Source organism: Tyto alba, unplaced genomic scaffold (genome assembly GCF_018691265.1).
Source record: "Tyto alba isolate M040663 unplaced genomic scaffold, T.alba_DEE_v4.0 Super-Scaffold_1, whole genome shotgun sequence".
NCBI lineage: Eukaryota > Metazoa > Chordata > Aves > Strigiformes > Tytonidae > Tyto > Tyto alba.
Window position 1 is genome coordinate 18656003 of NW_024881261.1, and position 25592 is coordinate 18681594.

The 25592-nt window shown below is 35.4% G+C and overlaps 1 protein-coding gene across 1 annotated transcript in view; it reads right to left on the bottom strand.

Annotated features, from left to right (window-relative positions):
* Nucleotides 1-25592, bottom strand: part of MYOF (myoferlin) — a 72796-nt gene that overhangs the window by 13966 nt on the left and 33238 nt on the right. Inside the window, exons 19-40 of the mRNA XM_033001342.2 lie at nt 23437-23561; nt 22846-22962; nt 22302-22479; nt 21338-21462; nt 20723-20829; nt 18303-18495; nt 17111-17266; nt 15935-16066; nt 14396-14559; nt 12507-12621; nt 12283-12388; nt 10089-10231; nt 9624-9797; nt 8390-8498; nt 6884-6961; nt 4897-5078; nt 4645-4803; nt 4367-4465; nt 2926-3087; nt 2241-2406; nt 1553-1629; nt 39-95 (exon numbers count right to left, since the gene is read on the bottom strand). Of these exons, the coding sequence (XP_032857233.2) occupies nt 39-95; nt 1553-1629; nt 2241-2406; nt 2926-3087; nt 4367-4465; nt 4645-4803; nt 4897-5078; nt 6884-6961; nt 8390-8498; nt 9624-9797; nt 10089-10231; nt 12283-12388; nt 12507-12621; nt 14396-14559; nt 15935-16066; nt 17111-17266; nt 18303-18495; nt 20723-20829; nt 21338-21462; nt 22302-22479; nt 22846-22962; nt 23437-23561 (2924 nt within the window). The remainder of the gene's footprint in view (nt 1-38; nt 96-1552; nt 1630-2240; nt 2407-2925; nt 3088-4366; nt 4466-4644; nt 4804-4896; nt 5079-6883; nt 6962-8389; nt 8499-9623; nt 9798-10088; nt 10232-12282; nt 12389-12506; nt 12622-14395; nt 14560-15934; nt 16067-17110; nt 17267-18302; nt 18496-20722; nt 20830-21337; nt 21463-22301; nt 22480-22845; nt 22963-23436; nt 23562-25592) is intronic.

Here is a 25592-nt window from a genome sequence, read left to right on the forward strand (position 1 = left end):
TCCGGTCATCTCCATGCATTAGCTTGGTACATACATACATGCACGGTTGTTGGAGAAGCCATTTTGCTGAGTGCTGTTGACATACTGCTTAAACACTGGAAATTGGAATGGAATTGATGACATTTTCACATTTTGTGTCCTCAGGGTGTTGTCTGCATATCACTTACATTTTCCACAGTTATACTTATTTCAATTTCAATTGTTTTGAATATTCTTTCATCTCTCATATGGATGCTATCACTGTGTCTAGTGTTGTAATATACTTGGCTCAGGTGTTATCAAACTCTAAAAGAAACTGTGTTTCACTTTAGCATTTAAAACTTTCCCTCTTATAGTGGAACTCAACCACACAAATTCTATCAATTTTGTCAATGAGTTCAAAGTGCTAAGTTTTCTTTATTTTTTAAATCTATTGTCTTAAAATTTTTAAAGGAAATAAAAATTCTCTGTATTATCTATAAAGCTGGTATATTAGACCAGAAGGCCTAATTCAGATAAAAGTAGAGAGACTGTTCTAAATAAAATATTAAGGATAATTAACATGTATGATGAAAGTAAATACAAGAAGATGGTCTACGAGATACTTAGAGTATCATGACATTAAAATACATAAGAAGAAATGAAGGAAGAACAATGCAATCAATAACATACTCAAATAGCAGTGAGAGTTAAAAAGATTAAATTCAGTAGTATTTATTTTGGGTCCTCTGTAACAAAATAAAAAACTACAATTTTGAAAAATCAATGTTGTGGATTAAGAGCCTGCAAAATTGCTCTACTAAAGGGCATAACTTTGGTGCTTCTTTTAAAATAACAGGCCATCAGAAATTTATGAAAACACCTTCTAGGCAAGGGGAACATTTTACAGTCCTAAAATAAGTGACTTTTTTTCCTTGAAGATGTACTGTCTGGAGTTTGTCTTCACTCATGTTTTCAACTCAAGGGTAAAATTCTGCAAGCTGAATTAATTTTTACCTGGAAAGTAATATTGTATTGTGGTGGTCCTGAAAGAACGAGAGAATAGAGAGATTCACAAGGCATAACAGAAGAGGAAAGAAAAGAAGTGTTAGTGCAGAAGAAAGGACTTCATGGTAAGAGAGGCAAAGCCACAGCTGTGATAAAACAAATGGCTGAAGGTCTGCGTTACCATGGCTTTGATTCTGTACCCACCGAAGCAAAGCATACACCAACTTCTAGCTCCTTTATTTAGAACTGCTCAGTCTGTGCAAGATGAGAGTGCTCTAACCATCCCCAGCAGACAATGGGGTAATGTTCTATCATATGCTTTCAGTACCTATTGACCAAGTGAATTAATTCTTAAACTATTGAATGAAGTTTACCATGCACAAAAAGCTATAGTTTGATGTTTACTATAGAAAAACAGAGGTTAAAATGATTAACATACTTCCTTTGCTTTCCTGTCACAAAGTAACTTTGTTCCATCTGGCTTTTCAGAAGGCTACATGTGTTTCTGACAATTTTGCTGTCTATATAGCTTCCCAGAAATCACAGGTCTGAAGAAGAAAGTCAAGCATCAAATTTCAAAGATTACCTGAGCTGCTAGTAGTGGCTGTGTGTCTTCCATTTCAATTACTGTATCCTGGCGAGGTGCAGCAGAGAGTAGACCAACTGTAAGCCAAAGATTTTATTAAGGCGATACGGTGTAGGAAAAACATTTTACTAAACATTTTAATCAGATTTGAAATCCAGTTACAGAAGATGTAAAATAATGCGTTTGCTGTATGTTTGATCCTCTAAAGAAAGCAATTAGTTGCCATTTTTTGATAAAAATACACACAGCATTTTTGTGCAGGATATGCAAACATTTCTCAAATGCATAGAAGTTAAAAAAAAAAAAGTAAAACTTGGAAAAATATAGAGGAAGATGTCAGCATTGTATTCAGAGCATTCTTGCTGGAACTGAATCATTAATTTGATACTTACTGCAGGGATAACGGGCAGGTAGATTCTTAGTTGATACTAAAGAGGAACTTCAAGGAACCAGCATACTAAGTCTGAGAGTGGACTTGCCTTTGCATTTTGTTCTCTTATCCTCTGCAGAATATTGCACTAATTAATACTCTGAATTAGATTTATTTTTCTTTCAGATCACACAATGTCCAAATAAGTACACAACATGAGACAGCTATTCATCAGTACCATATTCAGAGTAAACACTGAAGATAGGTTATTCTAGCATCTCGTAAGAAAGTAGAAGTTTTCATTTTCCAGCTGTATACCTTTCAGTTGTGGTGCAATGTCTTCTTTAGCAGTGTAAGGGTCACAGCGAAAGCTTTCCAGTAAATCAATAGTACACTGTCCCACAATGGGCTTCCGTCCAAATGGTCTGTGGTCTATTACTTTAATAACAAGAGATGGACTGTATAACTCCTCTTTTGGCAAAAGCTAAAAATGAAAGGTTAGAGTTTGTTTATGATGCAAACAGAAGGAAAATTAAGAATAAGTATTTCCCCCCCCTTAATTAAAACTGTTACTTCATTTATTTAATATTGAACTACTACGTTCTATGGCTGTATGGTGAGTGAAAATTTCTAACCTTATAGATTTCAAAAAAAGTCAGTAAGAATAATTTTAATTGCCTCAAATCTTGAATTTTCTTGACTTGCACAGCTCCCATCCTAGCAGTAGGAAAATAGCCACACGTTTACAGGTAAATTGATGCCTTTTCAAATGATGTATGTACTGCACTGGATTGTGCATATAAAATTCTATAATTTATCAATGTACAGATATGTTTACGTGGTCTTTATTAGAATTCTCAGGCTCAGTAAATTGCTTATGTTAGGTCAAAAAATGATGTGCAAGTTTTTCTGTTCATTCTTGAATAACAAATCCTTGCAATTTAGAAGTATGGGATAACTAATTTTGCTATAGATAGCTGGAACATAGTCTTTTGCAACCTACAACTTTCATGAAGAGAACAGAAGATGGAAAATTTGGTGTCTTTTTGAGGTTTCTGATGACCACAGATTCCACCATTTCACCCCCACATTCCACAATGAGACTTGGAGACATAACAGGTGCCAGTTGGTAGTTTTTCATGTTCCGCAATCCCCAAGCCAGAATCTGTAAAATAAAATCCAATATAAGCAAAAGTGGGAGAGATATCAATATGCTTAATATGAGACTCAAAAAGTAGGAAAGAAGAAATGGAGTCATTTCAATAATAAAATGTGACTGTGTGCTAGGTTTGTGTGGCGGGGTTTTTGATAGTGGAGGGGTAGCCCCCCAAGAGAAGCTTCTTGGAAGCTCCCCCAGTTCCAAGTCAGACCCATCTCTGGCCAGGGCCAAGCCAATTAGCAGTGGTGGCTGTGCCTGTGCAATAACATATTTAAGAAGGGGAACCTGGGACTAGAAGTGGGAGTTGTGAGGAAGACACCAATGTGAACACCAAAGTCAGTGGAAGAAAGGAGGAGGAGGGGGAGGCGCACTGGAGCAGAGATCCCCCTATATCCTGTGGTGAGATGGCAGGGGCCACCCCCCGGCCACCCATGGAGGTTCATGGTGGAGCAGATGCCGACCTGCAGCCTGTGGAGGACCCCACATTGGAGCAGCCATCTGTGCCCGAAGGAGGCCGGGACTCTGTGGGAAGAAGCAGCCCCCGCTATTGTAGTTAGACACGAGGAGGATTGCAACATGCAGAGGTAACCCGTGCTGGGGCAGCTGGGGAACTGCTGCAGCCTGTGGGAAGGACTCATAACAGAGAAAGTTCATGAAGGACTGTCTCCCATGAGAGGGGAACCACGCTGGAGCAGGGGAGAATGTGAGAAGTCCTCCCCTTAAGGAGGAAGGAGCAGTGGACTGACCATAACCCCCATTCCCTGCCACCTGCATCGCTGGAGAGGAGGAGGGGGTAGAGAGATCAGCAACAAAACTGAGACTGGGAAGAATAGAGGGGTGGGGCGAGGTGTTTTTCAGATGTGGTAATGCTTCTCACTGTTCACTCTGTCTGTTAAGTGGTGATTGAATTGAAGTGATAGGTTTTCTTCTTCCTCTAAGGAGTCTGTCTTTTGCTTGTGACCCTAATGGGTGAGTCACCCCTCCCTGTCCTTATCTTGATTTCGATCGAGCCTTTTGCTTTTTCTCCTTCCCATTCCTGAGTGAACAGCTGTGTGGTGCTCAGTTGCCCTTTGGGCTCAAACCATGACAGACTGGTAAAAAATATCAAGGTTTTTGTTCTAGGAAAGATAATGGAAAAAAATGAAACTAAAAAACACTTAAAACAAAAAAATCCCCCATATTTCACCATGAAATATTTTTTTTTCTTGAAGCAAATACACAAACTTACTATCTAGAGGATGAGATGACTGTACTTGCATTCAGTTAGTTTAAGAATAAACCATACCTCCACAGCAGTGAGCTGAACTACTGGTCTGATTCCTTGAGGTACCATGTAAAGCTTTGGTGCTCTTTGTGATGGAAGAATTGGAAGGTTGGCACCACCCTATTAAGATGCAAACATGAGTGTTAGTTTCTCTCATCTTCCTTAAATACTTGGTAAGTATTAAGACAATTCTTCACATTATGACTCACTGTGAAACAATATATGATACACTGTATTACATTATATTGTAATAATATTGTATTTACACACAGACTCATATGGATATAAGAAATAGATACCTTGTCCCTCAAAATAAGTTCTGCAGCAAAAAGAATGTCTCCACTAGCTTTGCCATTATTTGTTACAGGATACCAGAGCAGTTTTGGTGTGATGTCCTCTTCTGGGATTAACTTGACCATGGGGGAACAAACACTTCTTCCAAGGAATTCATCTTTACCCTGCAACCAAAAATAGCAATCATGTCCATTAATGTTATTCTCAATGAATATAAATAAATAAAAAAGCAATCAGGGTAAAAAGCATTCACTTACCACTTGGTCACTGTCAAAAAGTTCAATAACAACATTAGGTGGGTTTTGGGCTACTGTCTGTGGGTCCCCATAGATCTCAATTTCATTAAATATGAGAGTTTGGTCCCATGTAGGATTTAAAGTTGAATGAATGATCTCAGTTGTTTTGCTTTGATGGAGGAAAGAAACATGAGCGTATGGATCTGAAATATCATGCAAACATTAGAAGCACAGAGTTACAAACAAAAATCCCATCAAGCCATAAGGCACATAAGCAAAATTTTTATCAAGTATAGTATGTTACTTTTCTTCTGTCATTACCAGTTCTATAAGCCTTTCTATATGAAACAAAGGCCCACACATACACATAATTTACATTTAATAGAGCAAATTCCATTTGTTTACTAAATAGCTTCCTTTATATAAGTCTTGATCAACAGATTAATAAATGAAAATAATAAAACGTCTTGCAAATCAGAAAGAGAACCTGAAAACTAAAACGAAACACTGTCTATAACTAATCTCCTCTTAAATATTATCTGTAGAAGCTTTTTTTTTGTTACCTCCATTGATATACAACTGTACAGTCTCATAATACAAATAAATAATTCTAGTTCTGACTAGTTCCCAGACAACAAATTCTCCCAGGCTATATTGCTCAGATCAAGCTTTGGTTTCGAACATGCTTATTTATAGCAACCTCTTCTTATGAAACAGCTGAATGATTAAAGTGGTCTAGGCCCAGTGTTTGGCAGGTCTTTAAATCATCAAGAGCTCTGTAGAAGGTATCTGATGATGATCATTAACATTTCCTGTACAAATTGTAGTTACTAAGGACTGGAGGCTATTTTAAAGGTTATTTTTAGGTCAGTTTCAACAGCTGGCTAGGTACATGATTAGAGTTTTAAAAAATTTGGCTAACACTTCAAACTAGTTTTACAGGAAAATAAAATGTAGATGTGCTAGTTTATGTGTGCATCTGAGGTACCTATTTTGAATTCTACATGTGCAAATTAGAGGCATTTATTGTTGTTTCTTTGTATTGTTTTTAAATGCTGCATATTGAAGTAAGACCAAATAGACACAGGCAGCTGAACAAAAACCCCTTCGTTTCAGAAAACTGCACTAAAATATCTATGGCTCTGTATCTTCTGTAACAATTTAACAAGTGTGTTACACTTACTCAATTATTAATTACAACAGGGAGAAAAAGAAGGATGCAAATGGAGGTTGATGGGGGAAAGAAAATTCTAAGTTGTCCACTTCATCTTTATCTTTGGCTGAACTTATTGAAAGGAAGTATAAAGTCATATTCATACAGAATCTATTTTCAGTTTGCCCTCTAACTTCCCAGTGGAATGTTCATTCTGATTAGGAAAAAATAAATACTTGATAACCTAAGTATTGAATTAGCCTGACTACAAAGATCCCAAATAGATACTACAGTGCTCGAATACCCAAGAGCTGGAAATAAAATGGCAACAGGTATACTTGTTTATACAAACAAAAGCCATGCTTATTAGTAAGGCACAGTGTAGTTTTCTACAAGTTCATCTCAGTAATGAATTAATATAAAATACTGAACCCTGCGAGGCAGTTGGTTACGTAACAGCCATCCAGCTTTCCTGATCCTTGCTTTTGTGCAAGCTTTCTGCAGGACAGTTTAGGAACTGTATGTAGGCTTTAGTGAGAAGGAGAAGTAAACTCATAGGGAAGGGATTGGTCATGGGAAATTCAGACCTTACTTGAATTGCCATTCCCTCACTGAGGTTTTGCTGGCAGCAGCACGTGTTGCACATTCAGAGCACTTCCATTTTGGCAGCTTCTGGGGCATTACTAACCAAATCTGGGTCATACATAAAGAAGCTGAGACTTCCTTTATGACATAGTTTCAGTAGCTGGGACCTACGCATAGACCTTAAGGATGTAAGGTATTCTATAGCTAAATCAAGTTACTAGTTCATTGGAGAAGTGGGTTTTCTGCACCATTAACAAGATTCTTCCATACCTGAAAAACTGTCCTTGTCTAAAGCCATGAGATTTCTTGCCTGGTAGACGTAACAGCGAAGGTGGTAAGTATATACTCCTGTATCAAATAATTAAAAAGAGTTCAACTGCATTGTACAGGCTTCTTTTCTGTAATGAAGATACTCTGAGTTTATAAAAATGCCTTACACATTTTAATTCAAGCACCAGCACTGTATTAACATTTCTGCTTTTCTTTTCTGGTGACAAGTGTACTAATACCAACGAGCTAGCACCTGAAAACATTTGTCCAACACACCTTAAGGCAGAAGTTAAAAAAAAAGCAGTAATGCTATTTGGGCTTTTTTCACTGTATGATGATCTAAAAATTCTTCTATTCAACAACTGCTGTTTGAAATTGCGTGATAATCTAGCTCCTCTGAAAAGAATCAAGAACTAGGCATTCCTGTGCTTAATTTAAGTATTCAGTGCAGCACTTGCAGGGACCTGGGAGTTTCACATTTTTAGGTATTTGCTTTAGAAAATTATTTCAATTGCAACTCTGTCTCTTCTGGCTAAAAGATTAAAAAAAAATAGTAATAAAAATAATCACTGCAGACAAGGTGGAAGAGCTTAAAAGGAAGATGTGAGAGCAGCCCAATCCCGGGACAGCATGTGGCTAAGTTACTAGGGCTTTTATTCAAAAGACAGCAGCTCTAACCCTTTCAAGCCCTTGGAAAAATCTGAGCTACTCATAGCCTCAATGAACTGAAACCTCTGGACTGTGGCAGGAAAAGGTGCCATTTTCCTCCTATTGTGGTCATTATTTAAAAGAAACCACAATAACCTTCCTCAGCTTCTGAAAGACAAGATTTAAGGTTTAGGCACCTATTCCCAGCAGGGAGATCAAGTCCTGTAGAGTCCAAATAAAGACAAGTGTTCCTGTCAGAGATTCTCAAAAAGGATTTTGAGTCTTAGAAGTGGATGGGATTGGCTTCTATCCCTACTAACACTGGTGGCTCCCATCTCAGTGTCCCTGCTTTTGTGAATCTCATTACAGTGATTCTAAGGCACTTAAAGCCAATCCAGGTTGGCAAGGTTACAGTTTTGTTCACTTTGCCAACTCAACTACTGCTTCCTCTGGGTCAGGCATTTGTCTGACCCTGCATTGAGCTGGTTAAGCGAGCTAAACCAGCAAAAATTAACTGTACTTAACTGTAACTGCTTAGTGCCCGCATTGTTATGGAAGGACCCTAATGTTAAAAAGCATCATTTAAAACAGTGTAATATTCAGGTGCTGCAATAGTTAGTTTTATAATTCCCGTCTCATGCAGGATTTAAATTATAGGCATGGCAGTGGACTGAAATATCAAAATTACTAACTGTAGTTTTTCTTTTAGTAGTCTAAATAGGGCCCAATCAAGGATCAGATAGTAATTATAACAGAAGGTGTATAAATCTAGATGTAAACCACAAAGAATTACAATCCTGTTGAAGACCAGGAAGAAACAGACCTTATTTATAAGAAAGGAAATTTTAAAGAACCTACTGTCAAAGTAGCAGGAAACAAGTGGTGTATTGGCACCAAACACCTTTGTAGCTGACTTGGTTTTATCTGAACTCTTCCCTTCTCCATCATCGACACTAGTGTCTGCTCCCTGAAGTTATATATAGAAAGAATATGTTACTGCTTATTTACAAACATAGAATAAACCTGATAAAAGCGGACTGTGTGTGGGAATATACAGGTTTCAGTCTCTCCTCCAGAACAAAGAGAAATATACTTTCCTAAGCAAATATACTAAAAGATGTTTACTCATGTCTGAAGGTAACTTCTTGTTGCCATTGAAGCAGTGCAGAAATCAGATCTAGTCATTTCATCTTACTTTCCAGAATGTCTTATTTCTGGAGATACACTAGCTACATATCAGCTCTTACTGAAGGAGAGGTTGAAGGTCTTCTGCACTGTGCTGAGAACTGCAGAGAACTGTTCTAAGGCTTTATCCTAGCAATAGCTCAAAAGCATAGTCAGAAGAGAAACTGAAACAGGAATTTTTAAACTCTCTGGAACCAAATTAAGTGGAGAAAGAAAATGCTGTCAGTGAATCACAGGTCAATATTTGGTGCCAAAAAGAGAAACAAACCAAGAAAGAAGTGCAAATTTTTGTTACTGCTATACAGTCAGACTCAGATTCATTATTTTAGGAAAACGAAGTATCCTCACATTATTTGCTCCAATTTGTATTTTGGTAGATAGAGCTTATCTATGAAGCTGTGTTAACCTGAAAACTTGAGGAATAATTAAGTTCTGATGTCTCCGATTTGTGATGTATGACATTCTGTCTTCTCCAGGACTTTGCGGTCCTTTCCTGTGTTTCGTTGTTTATACATGCAAATATATAGGGGCAGCTATTTCAGTGCCTGTTGTTTCTTGTGCTGATGTTAATACATCTAAATTATGTTCATGAAAAGCTTGAGCTATCTTTTCATTTCAGTTATAGAAGGCTCATCTAGTAATATGGCCTTTTGCTCTAAATCTCATGTAATGTAATAATAAAAACATTTTGAAAAATAACATAATACACGTCAGACAAAAGTCTCTAGTCTGACTTCAGTGGTCCCCTTCAGACTTTAAACAATTTAAACAATATAAACTGTATTAGTTTTTCATATATATCAATTTAACAATGCAGGGACTAAAATAGCTGATATACTTAATTGTTTATTTACTATAAATTAACAGATTGAACTTTTAAAGACTTTTTTGATACTCTGTCCCTTACCAAAGCACCTTCAAGTTTAAAGATAGCTGCTGCACCATGTGTCTCTGAGGGAGCCATTTTTCTTCTCCACCGTCTTCGACGGAAAGTATCAGAACTGCGTTGTTTCCAGTGAAATTTCCAGCCAATCAAGGAAGCGTATTCCCAACCTTCTTGATCTTCATATGATGACACTCCCTGGAAGACATAAATCCTTGTTATCCAGTGTTGTACAAATGTAATAAAAAACCCTGTCACTTACTCTGGCAGGCATAATAATCCCCTCATAAACCAAAGCTGGAAACATCAATTTACGAAAAAGACAGAGAAAAGAAATATAATGAAAACATATAAGGTTGTTCTAGATTTTTTTGTTTGGTATTGAATTGTTTCTTTATTCAGGAAATGAGTAATGTCATGTGGATTTTTTTTTAAAAAGAAACTCAAACTGTTGCAATGTGCAAGTCTCTGCATCTCTCTTCTGCTTACCCTTCCTGCTGTTACTGCTTGAGCGGGATCCCTCTTACGCTTCCGCACCAGCCTTCGTCGTCGATGTGTATGGTACATTTTCTCTGCAGCAACCCATGACTTTGGTTTAGAGTCTGGAGGAATAGTAATTCCATATTCCCATCCTAAAACAGAAATGATTAGTTGGTATATTTCCAGAAATACAAGCAAGACACAAAGAAGAAAAGCTTGGGAAATAGTTCTTGTACACCTACAGAGGATCAAGCTTTAGTCACACAAGACTGTTTGATATTGCAAACCCTAAATGGTCAATAGCTAGGGGCCAATTGATGACATTTTATGATGATGTTATGTTATAATATATATGACAATAAAAATCTCAGCATTAAAACACATACAGTACATTTTAAGTTCTTTTATTTGCATTCACATTTTTTCAAATGTTAGGTGTATTTATATCACATTTTCATACTTCAGGGAAAAGTCATCCTTAAATTTAAGTACGAGTGGAATGCCCTGTGTACTTTTGCAACTCCAACAGCTTAGCTTTTAAAGTAGCACCAACTATTTGAACTCTGATCATGAAACTTTAAGAATTGGTAAACCTGTTACTGTACTTTGGCTCTACATATTATAATTCAGTTGTCAGGTATCTATGACTCAGACTTTTATTTAGATTGACCTCTTATTAAAAAGTTACTGCAGACTCCTACCAGAAGTTCCAGTTAAGACAGATATCAGTACTCTTTAGGATAAAATATTTTTTTCCCCTACTTAAATAGCTATTTATTTTGCTTATATTTAAAAGCAGTAACTATTTGAGAGTTTTCAGCTGGTTTACAAGAAATTAAAATTCATAATAGCTTTTTAAAAAATTCTGGGCTTTCCAGAATCTTCTATGACCTTCCCTTTTGTTTTTATTATTCATTTTGTTTTCAAATCATTAAATCAATGTCCTGTATATACTTTGCTATGAGAGATTGACTACTTTTACCTACTGCTGTAGAATCCAAATTATTATCTTATGAGGTTGTTTATATCAGAACTTTCTAAGCTGGTAACAGTTTTAATTCAGTGTAAGTAACAAGCATGTAAAAGTCAAAGCAACTCCAAAAAAAATGGTGGCTCTACGCGCTTAGGATTTTCTAACCTGAACAGGTTAGTAGTACATCTAATCTGAAAAACTCTGTCTAGCAGCATCAGATTCTTCACAGAAAGACTCTGAAGTCTTTTTCATTTCAGAATTGCCTAATAATCAGTTACATACTGTTAAGATTTCATCCTGATCAGTCTTGCATGGCTCCCCTCCCACACAAATTCAGTGCAGTTATTCTGCCCTCAGCAATAGAGGAATCCTTCACACATTTATGTGGTACATGACCAACATGAACAGGTTCCTGATTTCCTTTGGTCCCCAAACCTCCTGATTCACATCTTAGCACTGCTTGGTGACTCATCCCTGGGCTAACAGCTCCCAATTAAATTACCAGATAGATCCAGATCTGACTTTGCCACATATCCTTGGTGCAATTAGAGAGGCTTCATGTTACGACTTAAGCTTCTGTCTTCTCTAAAAACCCCCCAATTACTGCTATTAATCCACATTTTACAGGCCCAATCCTAACCACTGGACTGTATTAACAATGCACTTGGAAAAAATGTTTTGGAAACTTATTTCAAACAAGGATGGGCTCGTTTTCCAAGCACGCTGTTTATACATACAGTTTTCCCAAGTGGAACCTCTCATGTTAGTAGACTGTTGTTTGCATTAGCCTTCATTTTTTTTAATTTGTCAAAGCTTTTGGCTCAAAATTGTCATCTGTTGCTGCAGTTAACACCAATGTATAGCTTCTTAGATTATGTGACTCTCTCTCTAGTAGGCACTTATAAATGCATTTATTACATACACTGTTCAAAACACTGGTCCCCTTTGATCCAATAAAAGCTCAATGAGAACAGTGAGTTTGACAGAACAGTGAGTCTGGTGGAACAGTGATTAAAATGGAAATAGAGACACACACAGACAGTGAAGACTTTCTCAACGTCACTTTACCGGATTCCTTAAGCAACTGTTATCCAAATATTTCCTTTACATTTTTCCATAGGGCAGCCATTATCATGCTCAGGACATTTCTAGAGTCTTGACATGCGTCGTCCTTCAGCATAGACCATGACAGATTGTCCTAATATTCACCAGATAAAACGTAAATCTTACCGTGCTCATCCACTGCTCGATTTAAATCGGATTTCCAAGCATCATCTTCCCACATCCATCCAAGAGGACACGTGAATTCACGTGGCGGTGGAGCTTTTTCTCCATTCTTTTATGTAGGGAAAACATAACATTTCTGTGCATTAATAGATGAAATACACTGTGTAGCAAATCCTAGTACTCCTCCTCTTAAACCTTTACTTATCCAATGAACAAATATGTCTCACCACATCTGTGTAACTCTCTTCAGCTGCTTTCCATTCCCCTCCCGGATAGCGACTCTCATTTTCATATACTTCATCAGTAAACTCAGTATGACCAGCATCAGCTTCAGTCAACAAACTGCAAGTCCAAAGCAAATACAATACTAAACCAAATGTATTGTCGTTAGCTACACAGTATATATAGAAACAATGCAAAGAATGCGCACATGTGCTGGAATTCTAAATTGTCCACCTTTGTGAAGTTCTATTTATTAATAGAGTTCTATATATTAATAGTGTAGCCCTCTTCTATGTGAAGGCTACTTATTTCCTTAGAATGTCTTCCTAAAACTGAAGCAACTCCAGTAGTAGTAAGCAATAGGTGAACATTACTCATAAGAACGAATGACTAGGAGTGTTTTAACTGCGGTGTTACTCAGGATCTGCTTTCAACACTTCCTCTTGGAAAAAGAAAAAACACCATATATTTAAATGAAGAAATCCAGACTGCACAACAGTTATATGCATCTCTAATTTTTATATATCTAGCCACGTACTAAAATTTGGCAATGTACTTAATTTTGTTCTCCTTTATGACGTTGACAAGGCAAGCAATCAGTTGGCTAGTATTTTTATCACTTGCAAGTAAAAGAAATAAGAGAACATTAAATCAGACAAGATAGCCTTGATATCCACTTGTGATTAACTGAGATTCAGCACTGAAGTATGTTCTAAAATGCCATCTGCTGGTCAAATAAAGCCATGCAGATTATTTTCCAATAAAAGCAAATGCAAGGCATAAACAAGGCTTATGCATTTTAACAGTAGGGGTGTTTTTCCATTATCTGAGAAAATATCTCCATGTCTGTTACTGCTTTTCTTCATGTCAGATTATTAATTAAAATAAAAACCATTCACTGGATAGGCCTGTAAACTTGTATGATTTTAAAATGGATCAAATAATAGCACATCTTTTTCCCACAGCTTTTACGTAACAGTCCTGTATTTTTTTTTCTATCAGAACACAAGAATTTAAAATGGGCTGAACCTTTTCTAGTAAGAAAAAAGAAAATAATCTATTTCTTATGCTGGGTTTTGTTTATGAAACAAATAATTTACCCAGTCTGGTTTAAAGTATGGCAACACAAATAGCTGAACTGGCACAACTCAGGAGTTGAAAACCTCTGACAGAGCAAGATTGCTGGAGAAGGATTGACATCTCATTAATTCAGTCCATCAGAGGAGGAATTGTCATATGGCAGCACAACCTTAGGCTCTGAAAACAACCCCTGCCTTGAGTCAGTTTGAGAAATAACCTGGGATAGTTGTATAATGAGGGCAATGGAACTTCTCAAAATCTAGTGAAATACAAAAAACCATTCATTGTATGCGAACAACCAGGCAAATGCTGTAATGGTGTTGCTACAACGTGAACTGCAGATTTATACAGGAAGCTAGGATTAAGTTTCTATATATGGAAGATCCAGCTATCTAAGGGTCTTGTCTGAAACCATCACAGCAGGATTGGAGAACCTCACATAGACACAAGTGATCCTCAGTAGTTTTCTAGGAAAGGAAAACTATTATTATCCCTTTTTAAAGATGAGACACTGAGACACAGAGAATACAAGCAATACGTGTATCATTGCATGGGGACTTCTAAACCATAAGCTTTCTAGGAAATAGATGCATTCTTTCTGCTGTATGTTTTATTTTACTTTTTTAAAAAGGTAATGTTAATTTTAGTTTTATTAACTAAGTTTGACTATTGGCTGGCTTTTTCTGTCCTAGAAAGTTCAGCTTAAAATCTCTTTCTCAGCCAAGAAAACAGAGAGGAGCTTTTACTCTGTGCTCTGAGATTAAACTCCTTTATTCCTGCCTGCATAAGATTAAAAAAGTAAAAAAAATCTGACCTTTTTTCAGGATCAACCATCCATTCTCCTTCCCACTCCCAGCCCTTTGGGGGTAGAAAATACTCTCTTTTCAGTTTCATTTTTCCTGTGACATCTGAAAACTTGTGGCGACCAACAAGTCCTGAGGTACCCCACTTTCCAAAAAGAAGAGCCTGGTTTTCATACTGTTTGAGAAGAAAGAAAAAAATCAGTACTTTAAAAAAAATAACAAACTTGTAGGAGGGGAAAAAAAAAAAGCACCTGTTATAACTAAAACATCCTACTATATGTTTCCTTTCTCTGAAAATAAGTAACCCCTTCCCACATTACTCTGCAATGTCATCATTCATTTATTTCTTTAATTTTCTTCTATGCTGCCTGGTAAACAATGATTACACCACTAAACTAAAATATCTTCTCAATTTAATGCCTCTCTCCAACTACAGTAAGCCTTCCTCCAAATGAAAGCTTTGTTAAATAAAATCCTACTATATTATTCAAACGAGTTTATTCTGTTTCCTAAACACATGATCCTTTCATTCTTTTCCATCTCAAATCTCCTTCTATTCATAATCTCTTCTTTCATAATGTGTAAAACTGAATTATAGTCTTATAATGGAAGCTACCAAGTGCATGATTTTCACGTCAGCACAGTTTATATAGTGTATTTTCCTTTATGCTAATGGGATTGTTTGCAGTTTACGATGGCCTTGAGTTTTCTGCTCTTATTCCTGTAAAATTGTTGGATTGCTGTATGAAGAGCAAAAAATGAGATATCCAATAGCCTTTTAAACTCTATACTGAAATTATGGCTTCAAACATCCGTTGGCTATTTTAAGTGACTTACTACAGCACTGCTAAATATTTAAGCTTAGGTTCAATGGTGACACAAGCCTCTGTAAAAATGTCTTGTTTCATTACCTATTGTACTGATATTGGATTATATGCACCATTAGGTGATGGAGCACAAAGAAGACACCTGCTGCTTACCATTATCATTCAAAATCTCTATTACATGCTGTGGGACTATTTCAAGCATTTTTATTCCAAATTTGTTAAATCTTACCATTGAAATGTTATCATATTATAGCCTTTTGTCAGCAAAACCTACCGGTTTTGACCAGTTTTTCCTGTAACAGTAAATTTTCTACTGTTACAAAAACCCCATTATTAAGCAAACCCAATTGTATCAAAGTATCATTTGTAGAAGTGAAGAAGCAATTAAAATAAAAGGGTTATTCACATGCAAAAACATAATGGTCTCCATCCCAATCTTAATTACACTGATAAAAATCTAAAATAAATGTCTTTGAAATCACTGGAGTTAACCAGATTTTTACCTGATTAACCAGTTCAGAATCTAGTCTGCTGAAGTTCATCTGGTAGGCACAATGGACTGGATCATTAATTGCCTTGAATGGATTCTACTTGTTTCAGTATAATAAACAGTACTCTCCCTTTCTGCCCAGCACGCAAAAAAAAAAATTCAAGAGAGTTCTAATTTCACTGAATTCCTAACACTCATGTCCAAGTTTAAAGTGAGAAAGCAATGATGCTTACCATTTCTGCAAAAACACTGAACGTTCCCTCTGCAAAGCTATTAAACTTCTTTTCAACTGCACTGAGCCCAAGCCAAATGTTAATTCGCAACTCCACAGGCATTTTGACATCTTTCATCTTGTCTTGTGGGTACTGGCACACGAACAAAAAAAAGTTATTCTGTGTTATGTTATGCAGGTATTGTAGCTTTTGGTAAAACATACACAATAACACAGAGATATGAGTAATAATACATGATTTATTTATCACTTCCTGTACTGCATTTCCTCAAAAGCCAGTAATAAATAGTTCAGGAAGGAAACATTCTTTAAATGGTACCTGCCTAGGGCATGTAAAAACCAAACACAATAACACTAGTATCATCCCTGTTCCTGTATATTCTCAGCCAAGTTTTATCCAGCAATGAGTTTTTAATTATGACAATAATTTAAAACGTCAGTGTTGATACTAGTGTTTCTCATCAGGAGACTCTGAAAATGCAGAGGTTAGTCAGAATGGTTCACTAAATGTAGAAGCAATGCATCATAATGTGCATGATAAGGGGGATTAAATAAAAATATGAAGATACAGGCTTGTCTGCATTGAAGCATTAATCAATATAACTACACGAACATTGACAAACTGTAAATGCTATTGTTCTACAGTCAGATTGCCTTTTTTTCTGGTTAAGTTTATTCCAATTAAAGACATCATAAACTTAAATGGATAAAGGAATTCCTATTCAAGAGTAAGACTCAATGCAGGGGGACATCCTAGGGAACTTTAGGGTACAGACACACTCTATTACTTGCAGAAAACCATCCAAAACTTTGAATAGGTTTTTGGAATTTCTCTGACTTACACTAATTATTCCTTCTGAAAGTCTCCATTCAGGTCCAACCCCAAAACACTAACCCCAGAAGCACTTTAAAAGTCCTATCACAATTTTGAGCTCTTTCTGAAAAGCCTCAGACTTAGGGACTGATGCTGATTCTAACTGGCTTATGATGAACTTTACATTACAATTCCTATGATATTTTGAAGAAGCTATATGCAGTTGGCTTTTAATCTGTCCTGAGTTTTGACATCTCATTTTTCACAGATTGTTTGCATGTTTCATGCTCACATCAGAAGGTATCACAGTTTAGAGAGTTTAAATTAATTAGTTTTTAAGGGGGGGGCAGGGAGAAAAAGTACCTTTAAGAAGATTGTTTGGGTCTTTCCACAATATTTACCAGATGCTTCGGAGCTCGTTGTGGAATACAGCACTTGGTGTGCAGGAACACGAGCATAAGCCAGTCTTTTCTCCCCTCGGATCATCCATATGATTACATCAGGCATACTGTTTTGTGGCTGTGGATTATTTGTGGGGAAAAGAAAGTTAAGAACAGTAATTAATAGAATGTTAAACTAATCTAATGCTTAGACAACAGAAACATAATTTAGGATTTATGTCAAAGGATTTATCACTTAGAATCATTAATTAAGATGAATTTACAAGAAATGGAGGAAATACTTTTACTTTGCAGGTAATGCAACATATAGGTCTGAAACAATCATTAAAAAATAACATTGAGATTGTTGGAAAGCAAGTAAATTTTATTAAAAGAAACCAGTTCCTGTATCTTGCTAATTTTTCTAGAAACATTTTGTATCTCAATTCCTTTATGGTGACTATAGTAACTGATCACAAATGCTAATGCTTTGGATTGACCTGCTGCATATTTAAGTGCTTGTAATGCTTCCATGTTAAGCGTAGATCATCATAAGACTTTTAGCAGAAGACAGGAACAGCCTACTAACTTTTTGCAGCTTTGTGCATACCTTTGTATGCTAGCTGCAAGTCCGCCAAATTAACTGCTTTTTCAAAAAATCAGTAACTTTTCAAAGCAGAAGTGACAAAAAAATAAAGAATTTCTACCATGTTGTGAAAACGAATTAAGAGATAACCAAGATGAAGACTTAAGATGTTGCTGAAAATTTAAAAAACACAAAAGTGAACAGATTTAACTGTGAGGAGTTGATTACTATGGCTAATAAGCTGCAGAAGTACAAGATATATCCTGCAGTCTCTGAACCAGCAATGTAACTTGCAACACTGGAAGAAAGGAAGCAACAAAATGCTGCTACTTTAAACAGAATAGTCTATTCTACAAATCACAGAGTGGTTATTTCCCAACACATGTTCTCAGTGAAGACAGCTAACACACTATAACATCATATTTAGGTAAATTCCAATTACAGTGGGTAGCATGTTTACTTTCACAGCATCTAAAATTACTATTCTAAAGATAGTGGATATCACTTGATGAGCAGTTAACATGACACCAGTTTGTGTTAGACAGCTATTTCTAAACTAACTGAATCACTGATATTGTGTAGTACCAACCTCTTCACTCAGTTGCAATAATTTATCCAACCAATCCTCAATTTCTGTCAGGGTGGCTTTCACATCAGTAGCTTCATTTCTCATCCTTGCTGCTGCTTGTCCAATCTGTTTGAGAGACTTGAGGCGCAGTTTTTCTATCTGAGTATCAAGGACTGTAATATTAGATCTGCCTTCTAAGAGGGGAAATGGTTTACTGAAAAGAGAATATTTACTATGGTTAATAATCTCAGTGGATTTTATTTAGCCACACAGTAAATGAGGACATGCATACAGTGGCAACAGACTGAGTGCTATTATTTCCTGTGATTGAAAACCACTTGAGTAGTGCTATGGCATCTACTTCTGCAGAAATTTCTACCCGACAAAGCGTTTACATTAAGCAAGGGAAATTCTGTGCTTACATAACAAGCACCAACATAGAAGGTGTATGCTTTAATGCAATTGTTGCTAACCAAACCAAGCAAAATCCATTTCCCTATATATTCAAATTAGAAAATTACTGTCTCAGAACGTACATCTCAAAGATGGAATCGATGTCTTCAGATCAAGATTAGGTTCCTTTCCTTCACTGAAACTAATTTCTCAGAAACTCAATATGCAAATACAGCTTGTGTCTATGACTAGAGTTATCTAACCCTCTGCCATGAAAACATCAAAGAACTTAAAAGAGAAATCTATGACACAGAACTTGTGAGTCACCAGAGGGCAGAGTAACTATTCAGTGGAATGAAAAAATCTTACAGCATCATAGTAGAGCTCAGGAAAAATATGCTTTTTATAGTTGGTGAAGGTTGAAGGAAAAGGCAGCTTTTCAGAAATCAATGGCTATATCCCTTTAACAGAGTTCATTAAGAGGTCTGTAGTATGATCCTTCAAAAAAATAATTTCCAAAGAAACTGACAAGTTTGAAAAGACTGACTCTTAACTATTTTTAATGGCAAGCCATGCATTTCTAAGGGCTTTGATCCTGCAAAACCTTGATAGTGACTATTGTGCCTTCCACTATACTTAGTTCTACTAATCTAAATGCAAAGGCTGCCTGCCTTGGATGCAATTACTTACACATGAATCAAAACATACCAGATCAGAACCTCCAGTCAGTCACTTCATGTTAGGGTTAAATAGTGCACTGAAAACTCTCTCAAACTCCTAACTCAAACTTTAGCATGGCAAAGAAAATTGTTCTATGAATTCAACACAGGGAATTATGTCTTTGGCACAGGTCTCAAGAGTTTGCTGAAAAAACACATGAAGAGCATCGTATCCTATGAACAACGGGAAGTTCATTTGGTTCATATATATAGGTGCTATTGCTCCATAATTGTTGAGTGATATTTTATAAAACAATGGACTGAATTAATAACTGCAGATGTGTGGCAGGAGGATGGCTTGACATAACTGATATAAAAACTGAAGTTCCTACACTCACTAGATGGCTCCATGTGACAACAGTTTGCCCTTCACATTTTGCTTTGCTAAAGTATGTCGGTTCTTTCTGCTTTCTTCCAGATCACAGCAAGTATTCTATGAAGTTGCTAGTTTATATTTTGACATAAGCTTTCCATCATATAATTCTTTGATAGTATATACACTGATCTCCACTGTTTGCTTTTTCGTCCGTTCACTTTTATGTTGGCTCTACAGCTTGATGAATTTGTTCTCCCATTGCATGTTCTCTGTTGTTTCCTCTAATGGATAATAACTGTTCTCTCGTTTTCCCTTTCCTTTTCCTGTGCTGTTTCATCACCCATTTGTTTAATGTTTTTCAAGCATCTCTCCCCACCTCAATGTTTCCTTCTATTAATGTCGCTTTCTCATATGATTCCTTACTCTCTATTTAGAATTTATTATCTTTCAAAACCCTAAGTGCTGGCTCTTATTGACTTCTATGAACACTCCCATATATACAGACATATTGACTAAAGGCTTACTCAAAACCATCATCTTTATGGCTCTTAAGCTCTAAATAGCTTTTATTTTTTTTTTTTATTCTGGGATTACCAGTAAATCACAGAATTTCTTCCCTCTTCAGTTTCAGAAATAGCATTGAAACATGCATAAACACAAGTTACATGAGGAATTCTAAAGAAGGCAAGATGCTAGGAAGGTAGCAGAGATCCACAATTTCACATTTTCATAACAAGCCTGCCTTTGAATGTTTCAAGAGATGCTGTTTTATTACTGTCAGTGACTAAGATAAAGAATTACAAAACTAGGTACTGTTTTACAGCAGAATTACGAAACTATCCATACTGTTTTACTACTTTCAGAGACTTTTGGAATTCCAGTTCTCAAGTCAGTTCAAAGGAGTAATCAGTTTTATAGTCGTTAGAATTTGTTTTTTGACTTAGTAAAGGCAATAGTGAAGATTCTAAGCAGGCCTAGAATGATAACATAAGAGATAAAAAAGGTACTTTTACCTTATATCTTCTGTAAGTTCATCAATCAGCTTCAACCACATCTCAGCTAATTGGTTTTCAGAAATTTTTGCCTGCATTCCTGATTTTAAGGTGGCTAAATTGGATTGCTGAGGAATTTAAAAGAAAAGGATTTGCACTTATAAGCTTCCATTGTGGTTTATGGTCAATATGAGTTTCGAGATTTTAATCTTACTTATTTGTGTACGTATAAAGCCCAAATCAAAAAAGACTCAAATATTCAAATTTGATTCATAATTAACAGGACTATTCCTATGTTCTTTCTAACTGTATTTAACATTACATGATATTTTACCTAACTTCCAAAGCAAATAACAGTTCTACAGACTTAACATGCCCCTAACCAACACCGATGACTCCTCCTTCCTGGGGGAATTCCCTGCAGATTCAAGGAGGAGTGTGTTGGGCCGTGCCAGAATACAGACCTATGATTAACAGTGCCATTTGTTACACTGAGCTATGTTTAATTTTGAATAGGAAAAGTGTCAGAAAAGTGTTCCATAGTTGGCTCAAACGTCACTTTTTGATTATACCTATAAATGAAAAAAAATAAAAATGAAAAGCATATCAGCAAAAGAAAGATCTTAAGTGTCTTACCAGTCTTTCAGCCATGTTTAGGATTACATTCACAGGGTCTAACCTATGACTTATGTCCTCCCAAAAGGAAGTCAGTGTTACAACTGGCTTTGTGTTTGCCCATGGCAAGTAGTAGTAATAATTACCTGGTATGAAACATTTGTACATTAGAATTAGAATTCACAGCAGAAATACATACTGTACACAGCACAAGTTGCTATATTTATTTAATTTATGTACTACAATTCATTAAGAACATATAAACTAGTCCAAACTTCTCAAAGGATTTGTACTTTACAGCCACTGTAGTGTATGTTGGATAGTAAACTTTTACTTCAAATTGTTTAAAAATCCAATGGACTTTTTAAAATAAATTATCTGTTAACTTGCTCATTATTCTTTCCCATAACTTACCGATATAGAGAACACATTAATATAAGTTTATCTCTGAAATAAAATATTAAAATAATCATTTTCCAGAGTAAACCTCATTACTTAATTTAATACACAGAAAAAAAGAACGCCTACTGTTTGTAGTTAATAAAAAAAGTTATAACCAAAATGTATTTTCCTGTGATCTAGCTAGGTTGTTTTCTTCTCGGCTGCCAGACAACTAGTTTAAAAACAAGTTCTTATTTTATTCTAAATCAGAATGTTCAAAGGGAATTTTCTCTAATCCCTAATTCTTAAATACCTGTAAAATAATGTTATTTTTTTCTTGCCAATTTTCTTGTGCACATCTATTACACAGTCAGAAGATTTCATTGAATTGTGTGAAAATTTCTTCAATAACCTCAGTAGGTTTTGCAGCATGTATTCCATAAATGTAATTACATCTCAAAAGCTGTGAAGAGCTATACTTTCTTTTCTGTCACATTTTCAATAAGTCTTTAGTGCAGTTAGGGCTGTCATTCCAAAGCTATAAATTAGCCCCTTGAAAAGATGATTTTACATTATTTTATCCCCATACTAGCAGCATCCTTACCATCAAAAACAGCACAACTGTACTGAGTTGTTGATGCCAAAGGTTTACAGGTGGTATCAAACTTGTTGCCATAGTTACCAATACTAACTTCAAACTGGATAGGCTCACCAGTGTCTTGCAGCATGGTAGCAGAATGAAACACAGCAGCCAAGCAGAACTTTCGTCTGCTCTGGTATTTCTACAAAAAGAACCTTTTTAGTGGTATTTCAGTACTTGTAAAACAGGATCCACAATTATAGAAAAAAATACCAAGTTCTTAATGCAAATAATATTTTTAACATTTTTACTACTTTCTGAGAAGCAACCGGAAAGATATAATGTGTGTGTAATAAAATTACAGTATTTGAGGTTATAAAAATGTTTCAAATTATCATTTCATGCTATGAAAGTATGACATTTTTTTAGCCACACCATCAATAACCACCTCTCTTAATTCTGAGATTCATCTCAGTTGTTTGAATTTTAGTAAGTTAGATCATTCTTAGAAAATAACCAGCCACGGTGCATCTCCGTTATCAACTCTGACAATAAAACAAGGATTTACCTGAACAACCAGTAAGTCATCGTTAGGAATCATGTCTAACTTTTTATTAACAGGTTTGCTTTCAAGTATTGTAGATAGTTCAACCAGAATTCTCCCTCTATAAGCAACTCCTTCTCCCTGTAATATAATCACACATTGAATCCAATTTTATCTATTTCTTCTGAGGTAGAATACTCTTTCTTTAGCTGTACATGATTTTGGCTTCACAGAAGTGTTCTCAAAAGTTCTGCAGAGGCAGGGATGTACACATTTGAACAAATGAAATAAAGCAGTTGACTAATGCTAGAAGTGAAATTTATGTATTTACAAAAACAATACATAAGAAATACAAATGCATGCAGAGATGCAGATAGTGAAAAAAATTAAAAACACTGCTGCTCCTTCAAAAACACCTTTAAAATTAAAACAGGTAAGAATGGAAAATACTATCATACTTCCCTATTCATCATAAATATAAAATATTATTCAAAAAGAAACACTAAAGGGAGTGTAATGTGAAAGAAACAAACAAAAAAACATTAAAATTAACTCACTGATTAAAACCAATTTGGTTTAATCCTTTTATTAAAAATAATGAATAAAGAAACTGACCTTTCCAAAGTTTAATTCATCATATGGGTCTGGGAATCCACTGTATTCTCTTGGACTTCCATAAAAGTTTAGGTAACAAGGCCCAAATGTTGGTAAAAAGCCAACTTCGGTTTCTCCAGTATTCACTAACAGAAAACATTACCATTATATCTTTGTTAATTATCATTCAGAGCCAGAAAAACAGTTAGTGATACTATCAAACCCAGTAGAACAAATGTTAGATATTAGTTAGGTATTAGTTATTAGTAAAGTAAGACCACTTCATTCCCTGGGTACACTATATGAATTTAAAGTAATTATACCAGTGATTGTACTTGTTCCTAACCTCTTCCTTCGTTGTACAATACCTACTAGATATTACCTCATGCAGTAAAAAACCCACATAACAAACAGAACTTCTGGCCCACTCCAAATATCAGGTTTTCATTTATGTGAAAGAGTAATATACTCTCAAGTTAACAGAAAACATACTTTCTAGAAAAAAATTAAACTGAGTAAAACAATATTTGCAATCATTTAAACACATAGGCCATTGTTCTAGCTAAACAGCTACAAAGAAGATGCACACTGTAGTGGAAAAACCCCTACTATTTAGCATAGTTAGTTCTACTGTTCTGATTTTTAGTTTAATTTTTCCTGTGGTTATACTTCATGGTAAAAGACAGACTACTGCAAACTCTAATGATAACTGCTACAGTTCATTGTTTTCACAAACACCCTTTTCAGTAAGCTATAGTTCATACAAGACTGGAAGTCTGCAAACTCAGTTAATTCTCAGTTCATTCTGCTGACAATAAATTTGTATACTATTCTTATTCCATGACTAACAATTTAGAATTTCCCAATGTCTTAATCTAGCTAAAAAAAAAAGAATAAGGGTTTAGATATTTTTGTCAGTTTTAATAGCTAAACTAGGAAACTGCACACCAAAGCTATTGTTTATTTTCAGATATTTATGATATCTAAGAACTTTGAAAGGTATTTCCATTGCTAATGCTTACCGTCATAATTTGTATTTTTGAAGTGTTCTGGTTTTGAGCAGAAAAATATATATAGGGAAGCCTTAGTTGTATTACTACTGTCATCTTTTGTGTTTGCATTCCTGCCTTTCATTTATTAGATGATTGAGATTCTAAAAGACTCCTTTTAGAGCCAATTAAAATCTATACTTAAAGGAGTTAATTGCTCTTTTGGTAGCAATCAAACACATGCCAGGGCTACTGACTAATGAATTTGATGAGTAGTGCAGTGAGACTTAGAACAAGGTAAGCAACATACATGCAGAAAAATACTGCATAGTTCTGAGTAAACAGGAAAGATTATATATTATTTTCCTTATTGTATCCTAGCTTTTGTCTTTGAACAAATGATTCTGGTATTAAAAAAAGAGGAGAACTGGGTTCTAAAACTTGCAACAGATACGACTTACGAGTGATCTGCAGTACAAAGAAGGATGCATTTATCACAAGAAAGGATGGCTGAGATAAGAAAGTGAAAATAAAGGGTTACACCTTGTATAACTTTGCCACTGTGCCTACTGAATGACACAAATGGATAATAAAAATGAATGTGATGTCTTGATGTAATTCTCTGTCAACACAAAGTCACATAAAATCTGCAAAATATAAAATAAAGATTTGCAGTTCTCAATTTTGAGTTTGGATACTTTCACATCCTTACATCTGAATCAGAAATAGATGAAAATTTGAATGAAAAATAATTCAGACTTGTTGGAATAGGGTCCAGTTTTTTAAAGATTCTAACACTGAACTGCTCACACCAGATCTCAGCATGGCTAGATTTAAGGTATAGACCTTTACTGAATTAATATATTCACTACTTACTGATGCTAATAAACTAAACAGAATATAAATTTAAAAACAAAATGAAACAAACAAAAAACCCCTTCCCAAACTTGTAGTAAAAAGAATACCTTTTTTATGTTTAAATTTAAAATTAAATTGTTTATATTTAGAAGGCTGACGATCACGTATTACAGAAAGTGATTCCGAAAAATTATTTCAGCCTTTAACTTAATATTACTATATTAATAAAGAAAAATAGTAAATTAAGTATTTGTGCAGATGAATGTTTATTTCCTTTCAACTACACTCCAATTGTATTTATTTCTCACTATATATGTATACACATACCCT